The sequence below is a fragment of the Lactuca serriola genome, chromosome 5 (genome assembly GCF_051521515.1).
Source record: "Lactuca serriola cultivar US96UC23 chromosome 5, Lser_US96UC23_V15, whole genome shotgun sequence".
Lineage (NCBI taxonomy): Eukaryota > Viridiplantae > Streptophyta > Magnoliopsida > Asterales > Asteraceae > Lactuca > Lactuca serriola.
This window is the reverse complement of record NC_136412.1, coordinates 118,967,624-118,987,693: the sequence shown is the minus strand read 5'-3', so window position 1 is coordinate 118,987,693 and position 20,070 is coordinate 118,967,624. Positions and strand designations below refer to the sequence as shown.

The window sequence follows — 20,070 nt, the reverse complement described above, 5'->3', positions numbered from 1 at the left end:
TAACATTCATGAAGGAGAACTTAGTTATATCTATATTCTAAAACATATACTTTTTAGTAAAAGGAAAGGTTTATAGAAATCAAAACACGAGATACATCCTCATGACGCAGATTCCACCGTTGTCAAGTTGGTAACCAGAGTCTCCTGGAGGGAGAGCGGGCATTGTGTGTATAGATCTATACGGGACAGACACTCCCATATCCTGACTGCTAGCTACAATCCTGGCCGACCAAGCCAAGGGGTGACAAATGTCACATTCATTCCGACAACCGCAGGTCGTCAAGTATTCGATCGTCAATCAGTATGGTTACGAGTATTATTACATTTACCTTATAATTCATGGCTTGAAGGTAAGAAGTATTATCACGGTATTTTCTATATATATGAAACCATCATGATATATTTTCCTAGTTATATACTAGGCCACATTTTAAACCGTGAAACTAATCTACATAAGATTAAACGCTATTTAGACTCTCCGAGGCGTATTGTTCACTTAATACTTCCTGGAGTCTGTATTTCATTCTTTTAGACTCTCCGAGGCGTATTGTTCACTTAATACTTCCTGGAGTCTGTATTTTATTCTTTTAGACTCTTCGAGGCGTATTGTTCACTTAATACTTCCTGGAGTCTGTATTTCATTCTTTTAGACTCTCCGAGGCATATTGTTCACTTAATACTTCATGGAGTCTGTATTTCATTCTTTTAGACTCTCCGAGGCGTATTGTTCACTTAATACTTCCTGGAGTCTGTATTTCATTCTTTTAGACTCTCCGAGGCGTATTGTACACTTAATACTTCCTGGAGTCTATGTGTTATTTACCTTTAACCAGCAGTATTACTGCCGAGGAAAAATATTATTTTCCCTATTACTTTTGCTTGTGATTTCCTCACATATTCTTTAAAGTAAAAACTATATTTTGATAAAGATAGTACCTTTAAGGGGAAAATGTTTCTTAAACATAAAACAGATGGGTCTTGGTAGAAGATTGATTTTAAATAGAGATACTCCTTGGTTTAAACATAAAACAATTGGGTCTTGGTAGAAGACTACTTTTATTAGAAAATATAGGATTTTCTGGAAGGGATTCTAATACTCTGTAAACTCAAATCACCATCATTGTGTGAGATTATTTTTGAAGTAAAACATGTATTTATACCAATGTCATTAAATACTTATGAACTCACCAGCATTTAAAAATGTTGATACTCGCTTTTAAAATTACTTGTATTCTCAGGTCATCGGTAGACAAGTACACTCCGGGAGCTTTTGCGAAGTCAGCCTAGTACCAAGTTGCAGCTTATGTTATTTCCTATATCTACTATGATGTTATTGTTAAATGTAACCTATGTAAAATTATTACTATTAATGCAATGGTTGTTGTACTTTGATTACTATACTGCATATGTTGTGATACTTGACATGACGTCCTCCACCCCAAAACGTTTCCGCCGTTCCGGTTTTGGGGTGTGACAGATTTCTCCCAAGAGGTTCTAGATATGATGGAGGTTAAGAAAATACTCTAAAACATGAATCATTAGCTTTAAATACCTTGAAAACCCTAAAAAAATTGTGGGCTTTGGGTTGCACAGTTCTTGTGTCGTGAGAATACATTCTCACCTCGTGAGAACTCTCATGTCATGAGCATTAATTCTCACGTCGTGAGAACGAGTTTTCACCAAATTTCACTTGAACTTCAAACAATCATAACTTCTTCGTTTCAACTCCGTTTTCGGCGATCTTTATATCCACGAAAAAGGTATTGGCGAGCCCCATACTTCTATTTAGTTAATTTTGGCATAACACATGTTGAATTAAAAAACCATAATTCATGAAAGAAGTCTGAAATATTATTTTTTCCATTTTACCCGTTTACTCCAAGACACAAATCAAGACTTTAATCAGTTATCCATCATTGCCGTCATCCAAAATGGTCTAAACCCTATTCCCTTAAAGCTCAATTCCTTTACTTAATCCATTTATTTTCCACAATCCCGAAAATAAGAAACTTCTTGAAACAAGATGTTACAAAGAAAAATGATCATATTGCATTGATGTTTTATAATGTGATGAATGCAGTTGTTGAATAGTTATAAAAACATACAAATTGTCATACAAAATCAAATTACACAATAAAAAAATCAATATGTATCTTCTTTTTTTATGCAAATCAAGATTGCTGATAAAAATAAAAATAAAAAATAAAAAAGTTCTATAAGTAAAATAAAACATAAAGAAAGGAAAAAAACGGTTGAAAAGCGTTTTTTTTTTTTTTTTTTTTTTTTTTTTTTTTTTTTTTTGTTAGGGAACACTTGTCCAAAGTTTCATTCAGCCTAGAAAGATATAGTTTTGGGACTTTCCGACCTATTCAACTGAAAAGATTTATTTAGACATGGAAAGATGTCTATCTAACAAAACCTAAGTGTTATTCAATAATCATAACTGAGCGTAGTCGTTGTATTTTTTTTTTTTTCCTAACTGAGAGGCGAGACTGCGTATAGTTAAGTAGTTATAGCTGAAAATAAATGTCATAGCGTATAGTTGACATTTGTGGTGAATCACATAACGAAAATCTTGTGATGATCTAATGGTAACTCAATTAGTTGGAAATCGATTAATGTATTTGTTGCGAGTTAAATTAGTAAGTTAGTAGTTATATAACTGTTACCGGTGAATCTAAACGTGGTAATTCATAATATGAACTATACTGAATTATCTAAAAGGCATGGTGTGATTCACTTATATGCTAATGATGAAAATCTATATATAATTGATATTATGTCTTATTGTGCAAGTTGCTCAATAAGCTCTTATACTTTATCTTTTGTTGTTGAATGTATGTCTTTCACGTTCATATAGATACATCAAAGAAGTAAAAAGTGATAGTTGTAATGTCAATGTGATTCAAATCATCGTGTCATCTATTGTTTTAAAAACAATTTTTTTTAGGTATACTAGAAGTTAAAATCGGATGTTACATTAAGCGACCTTAAATACTTAAATATCATATAGCGAAGTATGATATCCACACTTATTATATTTAAGTTATAATTAAAGATGAAAGAGCAACAATAATAAAAAAAAAAATCTTTTATTAAAATAACAAAAGTTTGAGAAGTACAAGGTTTATGAAAGTATTAAAGAGCGGAAACTCTTGTATATTTAAGTCGAAGAAAATACTCATGTGTAAGTATATAAGCAAGGGTTGATATATGCATGCTAATTCTATGGTTTTTGTTGTCAAGAGGAAATTTGAGTCCTCAGTTTGGGTGGCCCAAGAAAAGATATTATTAAAGAAAAAATATCTTATTAAAGAAAAAATATCGGTGGCTTTAGAGTGGACGTGGAGACGCATTATTGGTTGATAGATGATAAGAAACATGTGCTCCAAAATCGAAATCATGAGGTACTCCGATTATATATCTTTATTTCCTTGCCCTTATTTATCATAATAACCAATCCTTTGGTAGTTTGCATCAAAGAAACCCATAAACAATGGCAACAATGGCTGGTGTTAGTCTTTCAATCCCTCGGGTTTTGGCGAGCCCATCATCAGACTCACCGAAGGTCTCCTCATGGGTGAAGATGCCTACAACTACAAGGATGATGAGCTCAGGAAGGATGTATTTGATGCCGGTGAGGGCGGCACCTGAAAGTTTGTCGGAAAAGATAGCCTCCAGCATCGAGAACGCCAAGGAGTCATGTGCAGATGACCCTGTCAGCGGTGAGTGTGTGGCGGCGTGGGATGAAGTGGAAGAGCTGAGTGCCGCTTCTAGCCATGCCAGAGACAAGGCGAAAGACGCCGACCCCTTGGAGACTTACTGCAAGGACAACCCAGAGACCGATGAGTGCCGTACGTACGACGATTAAGATCAACATTCAGATTGATCATCTGAATACCTTCGTTCCTCCAAAGTACTATTTTTATTTTATTTTATTTTATTTTATGGAGGTCGTTTAATTAGGATATCGAATCATGACCCTTCATGTATCTAGACTTGTTATATATGTATGATGAAAACATGTTATAATATTTGGATCGATCATATATACCAGACACAGATTCACTTCAATCTTCATATCTTATACAGGGTGTTTCAATCTTCAAATCTTCACTTAACATCTTCACATCTTCACATATTCACTTTAATCTTCACATAGTTTTAAAATTACTTATTAACTTATTGGTTTTTTCAAAAAACCAATAAATTGAAATTTTGTTTGATTTCATCAAACACCTTTGACTTTTTGGCATATTTTGTTTGATAAAATAAGGAGCTTTTGATAAAATAAGGAGCTTTTAAAAATTACTTATTCCTAGTTTTTTCAAAAAGCCATGACTTTTCTTTTTTTCAAAAAACCAGTAGACTTTTCTCAATAAAAAAAACACAAACTAGTTTTTCTCGATCATGATATATACTATTTTTTATATTTTTTGGGCTTACGGATATACATTAATTGTATAAAAACATATTCAAAATTAATGAAAGTAAATATAATTACCAAGCTTTGAGGGGAGAGGGTTTTTAGCATTTTAAGCTTAGGAGGGTGTTGTCCTATAATAGACAAAGCCAAAGGGTCCTTATGGTTTCTAAAACTTATAGCAATGCTCTTTGAGCTCTACAAAATTACTATTTTGCTCTTTCTTAACTTTTTTTTATCTTTTTATTTTTATCATTTTTTAAGCTAACATTGATTATTAAAAATAAATAAAAACAAAAAAACATCTACTCTCTCTCTCTCTCTCTCTCTCTCTCTCTCTCTCTCTCTCTCTCTCTCTCTCTCTCTCTCTCTCTCTCTCAAAGGATAGACACTCCTCAAATTCCTATGTCGACTTTGCAAGTCTCCCCCTAAATTGCCACTCTTAAACAACCATTACTGTTGCACCCCTACATCTTAACTACTCAACACAAAAGATAACTTAGGTGTTTGTTCAATCCATGTCCATCGTTTACCAATAGTGTTGTTCCATGTCTACACTCAAAAATCAATGTCCAATCAATAAAATCTTTTCAACATCAACATATATGCATATACAACATAGGGATTGGTGAAATAAAAAACGAGCACCTTGCAATTTCAAAAATTGTTGGAATCAATTGCAATTAGAAATCATTGGAATTAATTTTAGAAATCGTTGGAATTAAGAGAGGGAGTGAAACGATAACGAATAGAGAAACCAGGAAGAAGAGTAAGATCGATTGCGTTAGAACTTGAAAGACGAATTCATAATTCCAGATATAGAGGCATAGAGGAAGAAAAAATATAGGAAGAGAGAACAATGTCAAATCAATGTTGTGGTGATGGATGATGGCAACACAGGTGACGCCAACAACAACGACAGTGATGGCCGAAGAGGTCATGATCGATTTCCCTTACTGATATACTAATGAAACCTATGATCATGGTTATTAATTTGCATATTCACCTTTGAACACCAAATCTCACCATTTATCGATATTTTTTATGATTAATGATGAAGTTTACAAGGCCATAATCATGTTTAAGCTTTTTTGTGTTAGGATTGAAATCGTTGGAATCAAATTCACCAGGAAACTAGGTCATCCATGTTCTATTCAGTACAACATCACGCACCTTGATATCAATAAACTACCACACTGCAATCATCCATGTTCTATTCCCCTGTTCATGACCATCGCCCCACCACAATCAACGCCAAACAACATTATCATCTTTTCTCTAATCCTCGAGATATACATGCATAGATTAAAAATGGGCACTCTATACTTGATTTGCATCAAATCGGAGAGTAGAAGGGTGTGGGGTGTGCTCAATTGAGGGTAAGATATCTTGTGTTTGGTCGATTAAGGTTGTGGGGAGTGGTCATAGCCAACACATCGAAAAAGTGATGTCACATTTGCGCCACATCAGCTTCACCACCAACCCACTAGACATTGAAAATGGTTACCACTAACAATATTCATTTTTTTTGTAACATTATATTAAATAAAAAAACATAATTTATTACATAAATAATTTTTTTTATTTTTTTATTTTTTGTAACATTATATTAAATAAAAACATAATTTATAACATAAATAAACTTTTTGAAAACACAAAAAAATAAAACCACATTTTATTAATTAAAAACATAGAAATTTAAAATCTAAATTACGAAAATAAACATAAAACATAACAAACAAAATATTACACTACTTAATTAAAAAACATAAAAACCATAGACAAATACTACTCGTCGTCGTTACCATTCTCATCGTCCTCATCCGCCTCGTCATCACCATCTGCATTCGCCTCATCATCATCGCACTCATCCTCTTCGTCTTCATCGTTATTTCCCCCTTCGAGTTGTCTTCCCCATATGTGCTCAGTCAAATCGTGATGTAGATTGTGATGTGTTTCACGATTTTGTATTTCCAAAACCCTAGAGAAGTATGTCGGGCTTCCAACTTGTATTACTGCAGGTGGATTAAGTATATCGTTCCCGGTATATGAACAAATAGCCCTGCCATCTTCTTCTATTATCATGTTTTGTAAAATAACACAAGTAGTCAACACCGTTGTTAGTTTTTTCGTATCCCATGTTCGTGTCGGATGTTTGATTATGTATCACTTTTGTTATAGGACTCCAAACGCTCGTTCCACATCCTTCCATGCAGATTCATGTGCTAACTTGAACAATTTTCGGTTTTCATCGGTTGGAAATGAATATGACTTGACAATTGTAGCATACTCTAGATATATCTCATCACCTAGGTAATACCCATACTTATATTCATTTCCATTCACAACGTATAACATGTCTGTTGCTTTACCGTGTAAAATATTGTTAAACAACGGAGACACTTGAATCACATTTCGGTTATTGTTGGACCCCGTCATACCAAAGAATGCATGCCAAAACCATAGGTCATGTGAAACAACCACCTCTAATATATCAGTTGGGACCCCCTGATCACCTCGCATGAATTCACCATGCCATACATTGGGATAAATTGCCCACTCCTAATGTGTAAAATCAATACTACCAAGCATCCCTGAAAAACCATGTTTAGCTTGATGTGTGGCATACAACTGTTCGACATCACTTTTAGTTAGATGTTGCAAGTATATGTCACGGTAAAGCTCGATAACATACTGACAAAAAAGATATGTACATTCTCGACCCGTCCGCTCATACATTTTCAAATACTCATCCGATGCACCTGCGGCTATGTCGTATGTCAATTGTCTAAGAGCGGTCGTATATTTTTGTATTGTAGTAAAACCACGTTTACCTCTAGCATCCCATCTTAATTGGAAAAACTCATAATTACGTTCCAAATCGCTAGCTATACGTAAGAATAAATTTCTACTAATATGAAAACGTTCTTCAAATTTCGATATATCATATAAACTATCATGGGCAAAATAATCACGTACCAAAATGTCATTTGCCGCCTTTCAATCCCGGTTGATCCATTTTCTATGTTTCTTCTCGTTGTTTGAACTTTCCCCTCTCTCACGAACAATGTCTTGTGTCGAAGACAATAGTGTATGTATTACGAACTCATCATCAGAATCGTCATCCATTTTTTTGTTGAATGTTTGTTTTAATTTGAAAGAGTTTATGGGTTTGGTTTCGAAAAATATGTGTAAAATGGATGTATATATAGAGAGAGAAATTTAATTAAAGAAAAAAATTTATTTAATGCCCAAACGGTCGAAAAAGTAATCCACCAATAGCCATACACGTCTTGTTCCGTCCTAGTAGCCACACCACCACCAACCTACCGAATCCGGGGGCGGTGTTCATGTGTGGAGAGAGGCTCCATGTAAGCAGGTCACGTGTGGAACTCTCTCCACTCCAGGCAGCCTAAAGAAGAGAAAAAATGTAATAGGCGCCGCCTGTGATTTTGATAGGAATTGGCATACACATTTCTAATTGAGAGATAACTATGAAGAAGGGAGAAAGAGAACAAGGGTGAAGGGGTTTTAGTCAGATAGAAGGGGTTGCAGGTCTACTTATTTTTATTATTATTTATTTAAAATTAAACCAAGAAAATAATAAAATAAATAGGAAAAATGTCATATTAGCCCAACGAACTTATCACGTTTATTTTAAAAGGTCACTTAATTATTTTTTAGTAGTTTCGGTCACCTAACTTACAATTTACGTTCTAATAAGGGGAATCAGAAGCTTTTTTCCTAGTTTATCAGTAAACCATGGATGACATGATGCTGACTTGGCATTTAATTCAATAAGTGTTTAAATTTGCAATACCACCTAATATTGTTACTACCCTATTTGACTCCAGATTGGTCGTACCTCCGATGGAAAGAAAGAAATCTTATCTATGTCATCTTCATAAACCTGGACTTCAAACAACTCAAGAACAAAAAGAGCTCGAGAACACAAATTTTTTTTATTTCAAAATGAAGTAAAATAATAATTTCATTAATTAATTTTACATTACATTTCAAACTTTGTCAACTAAATTGTTTCACTCATGGAGCAGAGACATATAAACCAAAAACTAACAACAATAGGGTGAACAATTTAAACCTAAAAACTAAAATATTGAACCCAAAAAAACTATACTCTGTTCTTTGTGGCTTTGAGACAGTTGCATTCATCTTTAACATAAAAGCTAAAACAAAATTTTGAACCCAAAATTTAAAACCAAATAAAAACTAAAATCAAATTGTGAACCAAAGATATTCATTAAGCTGTGTGATTTTTAGATTCTACCTAACTGGAATATTTTACACGTACCTATAGGACGAGCATGATACCGACAGTGACACCAGAAACTAGATCAGGCTAGAGATGTTCATGTCAATTGTATGTAAAGGAAGAAAGAGCTCAACCCAAATCCAGTAATTACAGAAAAAAAAAAACAAAAATGAAAAATCTTGAAATCTAGAAGAACAAATGAAATGAAATAGAAGAACAGTTTTCACAACCCACAAGCAACAATCGAGACGTACATGAATTATTTAACAAGCGCAAGGACCTGAATCTTTTTTTCAGAACCCATAAAGATATGAATCTTCGACATCGATCTACCAATTTAGGGCTTGGTTTTTGGTTCTCTCACCATCGATCTATCGATTTAGGGCTTGGATTCATGGGAGGTTGAAGATGGTGGTGGTGTAAGGTTGAGGATGCTGATATTGGAAGGTTGGTGGTGTTTGACTGTGACCAAAATTCCATGCGGCACACATATTACATTTTAACCCAATATTAGGTAGTATAAGGACATTTTAAAATGGTAAATATCATTTTATTCCCTTAATGTACAAAAAAAAAACTTAAGTGACCTTTTAAAACAAAGGTGACAAGTTTGTTGGGCTAATATGACATTTTCCCAAATAAATATATAAGTGTAACATCCCAAAAATCATAAGTAAAAATTTCATTTTTAAGTCAACCAAAATCCATCAAATATTCATATCAAACTATCAAAAGTATGATGGGTATTAAGTAAAACATACAATCATGTGTGTGCATGTAACCCTAATTGAAGATCTACATTTTCTCTAATTTAACATACAATAATAAACAAAAAAGTGTAAACCCTAGATCTATGGATAATAATCGAAAATCACATAATAGGGTTATAATACATACCTTTAAGATTGTTATTGTAAACAATCTTGAATCCTTGCTTGAAAGACCTTTGGTAGCAAGCGCCACAAGTGTTGCGCCTCTACTGGTTCACACACAAACTTAAAAAACCAAGGAATATTATAGAGAAAGAGTAATGGAAGAGAAATTTCAGCCCTGAGGCTCGTGGATGAGTCATAGCCGAAATTTAACCATAAAGAGGGTTTATATAGGTGTTAGGAAAGTATTGGATAAGGTAGGTATATTTAAGATAACCTTAATCCCTTAGATTCCTCCCTAAGGAATCCAAGGCACCCTTAGAGCCCAAGGAAACCCTAGAAGCATCTAGAATTCATTCCCATTACTATAGGGAGGTTCTAGAATTGCCCAACACTCAACTATTGAACATTGTCACCTTTAGTCCTTGTAGTTTTAATTAATTCATTTAATCCCAAAATTAATTCCAAATTAATTTTTGATTAAATATTAATTAAACAATATGATTTCTAATTAATGTATTATTTTCATAATACATTAATAAATCATTTACACTGATTTCTGATTAATTTATTAACCAAGTAATAAATTAATAAATCATTCTTCTCTCTCTAACAATCATCTTATTCAATTGTCAGGTTTGAAGGCAACCCAAAAGGATTGTGCTATTATTAGTTCAAGTTTATACCAATTTATAGTTATGGGCTTAGACACCTAATCCAAAAAATTATGCCAATGTGAAAAGAGTTATCAAAGTACAATCCCAAAATCATAAAAATGTTAAACACGGGTGGATGCACTGCAATTAGGCGAGACCTTTCCCCTTCGAACCGGAAGTACCGGAAACATAAACTTAAACCGTAAGTACAAAACTTAGTGAGTTAGCCAAATACCACACACCATACATCATACACACAATTCATACTAAAGCATATATGGGTCTATTTCACCCATGAGTCCCTTTCGACTCCATGAGTCCCTTCCGAATCCTTTAATATCTTTCAACCGGTATGGGTCTATGTTATCCCCCTACAACTATGAATACAGTCATATTCATAAGAGTCACAAAGACAGCAAGCACATTGGACATATCAATAAGTCTCACAAAGATCACTACTATCTTACAACATAATCCAGTAGGTCGGCATGTTGGATCTATATGCCCAAGAATCATTATGGAGTGATATTGCTAATAATATATGATCCTATTGGGTCAAACATTTATCAAGTTGGCAAATTTCGTATATTTATTATTAATATGATTATTAATCAATAATATCAATTCTTGTATTTTAATTAGGGAATAGTTATTGTTTTGTAAAAATAATAATAATTATAAGAAAGTATTACTAGCTATTATGTCATATGGTATGATTTAATAAGTCAAGTACAAAGTTTTTGACACTTTGATTAACCATGATTAAGTTAAAAACTTACTCTACCATGGTTAATAAAGTTGGAGACAATTATTGTCTCTTCCAAGACCCATGGCTGAAAATTATAAAGGCATGGGAGGTTGCTTGTCGACTTTTCTTCCTTTGTCCCCCATGCCTCTAATGTAAGGTGATTAATTTTTATTAATTAATGGGGTTGCTTTTGCTTTTCATAGACTATATAAGAGAGTTCATGGAGCTTGTTTTTAAGAAGAAAAACACTCTTCTTTCTTCCCTTCTTCTTCTCTCTAAAACCATGAGTCGGAAGGAGCTTTGAAGTTTGGCGCTTTACTTTGGTGTTTAGAAGACCTCTTGATTTGTTCCGTTTAGTGCTTATTTAAGTTAAGTATTTAAAGGCTTTAGAAACTCACAAATACAAGAAGGAACTGTCATTCCAAGCTCCTTACTCTTGATGGTGGATACTGGTAGAGAAGATCATACACTTTGATCTTTTGTTATCTTCATCAACACCCCAAAACCAAGTGGGTTCAAAGACTTCAAATGTTATCTCTACAACATCCTATGGTTGGTTTTATTTCATTCTAGCCTATATAAGTGGATCCATGATGGTTTGGTTATGTTATGAACTAAAAATAAACTTGTTATTTTTAAAGTCTTCCGTTGCCGGTTTTTGTGAAAAACAAACTTTTTTTCATATAAAAACCCAACAATAGTATCAGAGCCATATTTTATATGTTAGAATGATTTTTTATGTTTGATAATCTTTGGTTTTTGGAAAATAAGCATGGATTTCTTTTTGTTAAGAAAAAATCATATTTATCTTTTTCGGCAACTTCTTGGTTAAAACTGTTTATTTTTATATATAACCATTTTTTATGCATTTTGGTTATATAAAAGTTGCCTTAGAAAAAACAAAGGGTTTTTTTATAATATTTGATATGTTGTGTATAAACAAGCCATTTAGACCTTTGTGTTTGGTTGATATTTATTTATTCATAAGATATAATAGATAAATAGGTATTTTCCATTTGTTGATTTGATATAATAAATTAGTTAGACTAGTTGTATTTACTTTAAATGTAACAAGATGAGGAAATTACCACCTTGAAGACCTTTTGAAGTGTCTTTTAACTCATTTAGGAAAGACTTAGGTGTTGTTTATTTTTTCTGAGTCAAAGTGTCTGCAGTCTGCGGACCACATCTGTAGACCTCTGTAGTAGAAGAGGTGGACCAAACGTCTGCAGTCTGCAAAAAGAAGACTGTTTGTTTTTTTAACATCTGCGGGCTACTAAAATAAACTAAAATCTAAATAAACTGATTTTTTAACCTTCAAAGTGATTTTTTTAATATTTTTATGACTTTGTTATAAATAATTAACGAATCTAGATCAGCTTTTTATGTATTATTGTATAAAAAATAAAAATAAAATGGTATGAAATAATGTATATATTTCATAAAAACCAACATCGTTGGTTGCAAAGTTATAACTAAACATTATAATTAGTTATCAAAGAATTTGATACACAAATTGATGGAAATAAACTTCGATTTTTTCAATTAAATCCATTAAAAACGTACCATAAATATTTTCTCGAGAAATTGATGATACTGTATTAAATAATGTTTTACAAAATTCGGCAAAAAAAAATATAAGAATATATTATGAGTTTTTTTCATATTTATATAAACAACTTCAACGACTAATATTGTAATAAATCTTTATTTATAAATTTATCAAAAATATCGTGTTTGTATCGTCGAATGTTTTTTTTTTAAGTTTTGTAGTTTTTTTTTTCAAATTGTTTATCATTAATAAAGTTGGAAAAAATATACATTAAAAAAACCTTGAAAAAATAAAGATATATATGTTTTTTTAGGCTAGACGATGTATGAAGATGTTAGAAGACTCTGGTCCATATCAGCGCCAAGAAGATGGTGCGCATACATTTTTAGGTTTGCAGTCTTCAAAAAAACAAACAGTCTGCGAAGGCTAATGTCTGTGCGTGGTCTGCGCGGCGCAGACAGAAGAGGTCATGCAGATCTGCAGACAAAAAACAAACACTACCTTAATAATTCTTGTGATGGCCTACAACAATTACTACAAGACATGGTTTGGTTTATACACATTAAAATGCATGCTTGTGATTTTATTTTATGTTAAATGTATGTTATGTTTTATGTATGAAAATGGTTTTTATATGTCAAATAACATTTTTTAATAAGATAATGTCACTTGTAGTTTGAGTAAAAAATATTTAAAAGATAACATAAGATGTTTATAAATTGATATTAATAAAAACTTTTCACCAGTTACCGGTTTACCGGTTAAAACTCAATTTTTTGTTGAAAATAGTTTTACTGTAAAACTTATAAATACCCAACTTTAAAATATTTGAAATTGTTTAAAAGATGTTTAAACTTTATATAAACTCCATGTCTTTATAATAAATAAGGAGTTTTTATTAAAAAGACTAAAATCGGTTTATAGCGTTATAATGGAAAATAATAAAACTAGTGATTATTTTTTGCGTCGAAACTTAATATATGATATGGGTGTTTTAAACATAACGCCAGACGTTGATATTATGTTTTATGCATGCTAAATGAAATTTAAAACATAAGTATCATCACCAAGTTTTGGTTTACCAAAATATGACTTTTCTCATAAGATGCATAAAGTTGAGTTTGTAAAATGAAATGAGTTTTTTCAATAAATTCATGGAGTCATAACTTTTTGATTGTTAAAAGGAGATTTAATATAGTGATTTTATAAGTCATCCAAAACTCCAAGTCTTAAGTATAAAATATAGTTTTATTTAGACTATTATCGGTTCTTAAAACCAATCTACGACTAAACTTAAAATACCAGATTTTAGCTTATAATTGATCGCGGTTAATGGCAAATAAAATGAATTTTTATTTGGCACCTAAATAACATCTTAACAAGTGATATGAATTTTACAAAAGTGTACATGAATTGTTGGATGCATGCAATATTCATGAGACCATGTTTTTATAAACTATAATTGTAAAACATATATAAACCCTTATTTACGAAACTTCAAATCTATATAATCCATTTAAAGTTCACTTGAGATTTTTGTGCATTTCATATGGATTTTAGGGTCTCATTATTTATTTGAGTTGTCAAAAATAGTCAATGTGTTTTTGTATTTGCTTATGGGCTAAAGGTCACCTAACCATTTGTGAAATAGAACTCACATGTTTTTTAAATGGATGATTTGATCGATTTTTATGTGATAAAGGTCGCCTAAGCATAAGTGTTTTGATGCATAGATGGGATAAACATGCCAAACTAAACAATAGTTGTTTATGAACCCATAATCTAGTAGTTACATATTGTATGAAATTGGTAATCGCTACCTACTGAGTTTGATCAAGTTTATGGGATAAAGGTCGCGTAACGATTTATTTGTTTCGTTACTTGGATCGTAGACTTTAATAAATTAATGTTTTAAGAAACAATATAAGGTATTCATTTTTAAAGACTAATTATTGAAAATACTAAATGAAACTTGTTGATAATTGTTAACAATTTTACACCCTGCAAAATCTCTTTCTTGTTGAGTTTCAAGAGACAGTAACAATTGATGGTTATAATTTATACAACCGGTATAATATCTTGTGGTTTACCTTTAAGATAAATAGAAATTATATATATATATATATATATATATATATATATATACTGAAAGATCTCATACCTGAATAACCTCTGCAACTAGTTAGTTTGATCATGATACTTTGATGAAAGTATTATTGTGATGATGTTGATGTGTCACACATCATACTGAAGAAATTAACCATGACTTACAGAAAGTCTTGGATAATTATGAAACATATTATATGTCTCATCAAGTAAAACAAATATTCAATCAGAACACTAGAAATAGCTTCAAATCTGTTCAACCATTGAATAAAAGGAAGTCTAAGAGATTGTGCACTCATATAGACTTATAGTTTACTTAAGGGAAATACATCATAAACCCAAAAATCAAGAAAGGACCAAATAATTAGTGTTGTTTCTTTTATGGAAGAAACTGGACACTAAAGGAGGAATTGCTCCTCTCATCTCATCAAGCCGAAGAAGTCGGACTTGGACAAGACTTAAGATATCTATATGATGGAACTATTTATTCTTCCATCATTCACTTGAGTATGTAATACTTCATGTAACACTAATAATTGACATCATGTGTTGATGATTTACAAAGTAATCAACTGATTACAAACGAATAGTATTTCGTGTTGAAGATATAACAAGTGTTGTTATAGTCTTTATCTAAACAATACATGTATTGTACCTATCCTTATAGGGACATGTAACAGTTGTAATTTATGAATAAATCCAGATTTTACTTATCGTTTAATGGATGTTCACATTCATGTTCTGAAACGATGTATTATGTGTTAAAGAATATTTTCTCATAATGTTATTTATGAATTAAATTTATAATCTTTCATTAAATTAATAGTTCTGATCATAACACCTAAATGATCAAATGATATTTGATTGGAACTTATCTATCTCATAATCATCATGACAATCTAAATAATAAATACATATACCAACTTCAAAAGGATGAAATTTTTTGAAGGCAAATGAGCTTGATTCATTCGATATATGTGAATCTTATTTATATGGAAAAATGATTCACAAGTGTCTTTAATAATTAGTAGTTAAAGCACAAAAGTATTGACAAAGAATTATACATAAGTGATGTATGTAATCTTTTCAATCTATGAATTGATTTGGTGATAGATACTTAATCATTTTCACTGACAACTTTTATTCGTTATTGTTGAAACCTTTGATTTTCTCAAATTGTTTCATAGTGAAGATTGAAATACGACTTAATGAGATCGTCATTAACCTTTCGTTGTGATAAAGAAAATGAGTTTTCTACACTAAGTCTTCTTGGAACATCTTAGGATTTGTGTAATTGATTCACAACTCATTCTGACAAAAACACTCACTCGTCATTAGTATGTTTCTTGTGGCACAAGATTACCTAGTCACTTGAATCTATCTTTTGACATTCGAGGTAGCCTTTGAATTCTCTAAAGGGATAGGGTCACCTGGCCACTAGCTGAATGTCGATAGTACAAGTTTTTGAAGAGGATATAAATATACCTCGAAATCTATTGTATGATGTTTTAAAAGAACTATTTACTTTACAAAATTTTGGAGTTATGCTCACTACAACAAATATATATTGAATATATATTTCCAACCAAACAAGTGGATTAGATACTTATATTAGAATAAGGTTGAAAAGGTTTATGCTTATCTAAAAGATATGGATTCATTGAGCTCATGTTAGACAATAAGTTTAACCAATCTAGTATCTACTAACTGCATTTATGTAGAATATCCTAAATGATTGTTTAGGATGAAGTTTCTACTAATACCACTAATTGTCATTCCATGAGAAAAGTGATTAGAAAGTGTTTTTTCTAAGTGGGAGCAATTTGGAGATTTAAGAGCTAAAGATCCATAAACTAAATGCATCATAGTTTGGAACTAGCAAGTTTTCAACTGTTGTTGAATCTGCTCAATAATTGATCAGAAACTAATAAAACACATAGAGATGCATTCATGTATGATTATCAAGTATGGGCTTGATTAATCTTCCTCGATATAGTTTAACTATAAAGAGTAAGTGAGTTTTCAAAGGAGAAAACATACATGAATGAAATTTTTTCCAAGATTTAAGCTAACATCTCAAAGTAAGAATCTTTTTTCTTATAAGATAATTACGTTGTGTGATTTAATTATGAATCTAGATGACTCTTGTGTTTTCTACAAAGTTAGTGGGAGTGCAGTAACATTCCTAATGTTAGATGTAGTCGACATATTAATTCATGGAATAAGGATCTATATAGATAGATCATGGAAACTTAGAGGATTAAGTAAAATTACATTAATTGTCAAGGATCTTAAAGGAGCTTAAGATAAAGGACTCTAAGAGAGTCATCTTGTCAAAAACAACATGACATAATTTTGAGCAAAATCCTAGTGAAAATGTTTTTGAACTAGATAACATGATTGTATTTCATATGCTATTGTAATTGGAGAAATCTTATATGTCATGATTGTGCATAAAGGCCAAATAAGTTGTATGCTTAAAGCATGTTGAATGATACCATTATAATCAGAGAAAAAGTCAGTGTGTGACTTATAGGAACATTCTAAAGTACTTGCGAAAACTAAAGAAATAATCCTAATATGCGGAGTATTTGAAAGAAAGCTATGTTTAAAGTTGTTACACATGTGCTAAATTTTCAAATAGATTGAGATGATTCTTAGTCATAATCGGGCATGTCCTCATTATGAATGAAGAGATGGTTACATGGATAGCGGTTCCATGTAGATTTTAATTACAGTTACACATCAGAGTTAGAGTACCTCTTGGTTTGGAGAACCAGGTATAAAGATGCTTAATGTATAGTTCATTATGACTATGAGTAATTACATTACGTAAGTATTGGTATCTAAGTCATATCAAGCATCTAATTCATTCTCAATAGTTTTTCTTTATATATAAGTTATATATAAAACTGAAAATGATTTTATTCGCAAAGTTTATACAAATCAAGTTTGTCAAATCTACTTAACAAAGCTGCTTCATTAGCTAAAGCATGAAAGTTAAACGGGTGCTATTGGGCATTGTTAATACAAGTAGATGTATTTGATTGAAATTTAGTATTTGGATATTGGAACAATAAAGCAACATATGTTGTAATGAATGATATATTGGATATGATTCTTTCATTAAATAATTGATGTGTTCTATATTAGCATGTTTAAATCCTTGAATAACTAGGTTATTCTAAATGTCCATAATCGTTCATAGTTGTGGGAGAATCTATGAAGTAAGAATAATATGAGTGGATTGGTGGATTTTCATGGAGATGAAAATAGCAAAGAGTTGCTACCAACTTCATAAGTACTTGATTAGGAGAATAGGTATTTGACTTGACCCCCATCAAAACCACTTTATGGATCGTAGTCAAGAGTGATGTTTTGATCAATGTTGTATCTTTTTAATCTTAGACATGAGATACATATTTGGGACTTGAAGTGTAGAGATTGTTGTGCTTAGACATGGTTTAACGTTGTTTCGTAAAAAGCAGTCATAATGGTCACTGTTGGGTATGACATGAACTACATTGATAGGCATATGTAGTCAAGATGATCTTTGTATTCTAAGACCTGAGATACATATTTGGGACTTGAGGTGTAGGAATTGTTGAACTTTGACATGGTTTACCGTTGTTTCGTAAAAGGCAGTCGTAAGGGCCATCGTTGCGTATGACATGAACTACATTGATGAGCGTATGTAATCAATATAGGATTTGTCCCTCTTGTTCGTTGAGAGAAGGACTTCTAAGGCCTTAGTTAAAGTTGAAAAGTAAATGAGATTGGTCGTGATCCATATCTCATGTTTGACATGATGTCTGAGACAAAGGAATAATAGATACCACACCTTTAGTAACAATTACAACTAAGAGCTCCTAGAATTTGTTGTTGATGAAATGCTACCCTTCATATGTTGTTAGGGGCAGTAGCTCGTTGCTAGACGTCAGCTACTGTCTATGTCAGTCTATAATGAATCTTGTGCAAGTGGTATATTGTTGGATCTATATGCCCAAGAATCATTATGGAGTGATATTGCTAATAATATATGATCCTATTGGGTCACACATTTATCAAGTTGGCAAATTTTGTATATTTACTATTAATATGATTATTAATAAATAATATCAATTCTTGTATTTTAATTAGGGAATAATTATTGTTTTGTAAACATAATAAGTATAAGAAAGTATTACTAGCTATTATGTCATATGGTATGATTTAATAAGTCAAGTACAAAGTTTTTGACACTTTGATTAACAATGATTAAGTTAATGACTTACTCTACCATGGTTAATAAAGTTGGAGACAATTTTTGTCTCTTCCAAGACCCATGGCCGAAAATTATAAAGGCATGGGAGGTTGCTTGTCGACTTTTCTTCCTTTGTCCCCCATGCCTCTAAAGTAAGGTGATTAATTTTTATTAATTAATGGGGTTGCTTTTGCTTTTCATGGACTATATAAGAGAGTTCATGGAGCTTGTTTTTAAGAAGAAAAACACTCTTCTTTCTTCCCTTCTTATTCTCTCTAAAACCATGAGTGTGAAGGAGCTTTGAAGTTTGGTGCTTTACTTTGGTGTTTAGAAGACCTCTTGAGTTGTTCCGTTTAGTGCTTATTTAAGTTAAGTACTTAAAGGCTTTAGACACTCCTAAATACAAGAAGGAACTACCATTCGAAGCTCCTTACTCTTGATGGTGGATACTTGTAGAGAAGATCATACACTTTGATCTTTTGTTATCTTCATCAACACCCCAAAACCAAGTGGGTTCAAAGGATTCAAAGGTTATCTCTAAAACATCCTATGGTTGGTTTCATTTCATTCTAACCTATATAAATGGATCCATGATGGTTTGGTTATGTTATGAACTAAAAATAAACTTGTTATTTTAAAGTCTTCTGTTGTCGGTTTTTGTAAAAAACAAACTTTTATTTTGTATAAAACCCATCACGGCATTTGTGTCTTCGACCCACAAGCATAGTAAGAAAACTCACCTCAATTTGAAGATGAACAAATCACACTCTCGGGATAATGCTACCACGACCCCTCACACTTAACATATCCAAAGTTAACCCTAATAAATAATCATGGTAACAACCAATAATAAAGGGTCTATATTATAATCTAACATGCTGAGGCTAAAAGACCATTTTACCCTTCTCTTAATTAACCCATCTAACCATGGCCCAAAGCCATAAAGACTTAATGGCCAACAATGACCCAAATACCATTTGGTGAGTATGAAAAATGCACTACCCCATTATACCCAGCGTACAAGCCTTAACATCAAAGGAAGTTGAGGCTAAACACGCTACGCTAAGAGTACCCAAAGGTTACGCTCAACGTACTCCCCTGAAGCCTAAAATCCTTATTAAGTAATTAATACCTAAAGTCTAAACTCCTAAATCACAAATCTAGCTCTTGGGAATGTTTCAATCGATATAGTCGCCA

General features: G+C 31.9%; 2 protein-coding genes across 2 annotated transcripts; one reads left to right on the top strand and one right to left on the bottom strand.

Annotated features, from left to right (window-relative positions):
* Positions 1-3,444: 3,444 nt before the first annotated feature.
* Positions 3,445-4,074, top strand: LOC145052897 (calvin cycle protein CP12-1, chloroplastic-like). Its single transcript, XM_079000816.1, has one exon. It carries the CDS (start codon positions 3,497-3,499, stop codon positions 3,869-3,871), a length of 375 nt encoding a protein of 124 aa, XP_078856942.1. The 5' UTR covers positions 3,445-3,496; the 3' UTR covers positions 3,872-4,074.
* Positions 4,075-6,598: 2,524 nt separating this feature from the next.
* Positions 6,599-6,946, bottom strand: LOC145049766 (uncharacterized). Its single transcript, XM_078998127.1, has one exon. It carries the CDS (start codon positions 6,944-6,946, stop codon positions 6,599-6,601), a length of 348 nt encoding a protein of 115 aa, XP_078854253.1.
* Positions 6,947-20,070: the final 13,124 nt, after the last annotated feature.

Excerpts from the sequence above, each read along its gene's own strand:
- LOC145052897 (XM_079000816.1), top strand. The coding sequence starts at position 3,497 with ATGGCAACAATGGCTGGTGTTAGTCTTTCAATCCCTCGGGTTTTGGCG.
- LOC145049766 (XM_078998127.1), bottom strand. The coding sequence starts at position 6,946 with ATGCGAGGTGATCAGGGGGTCCCAACTGATATATTAGAGGTGGTTGTT.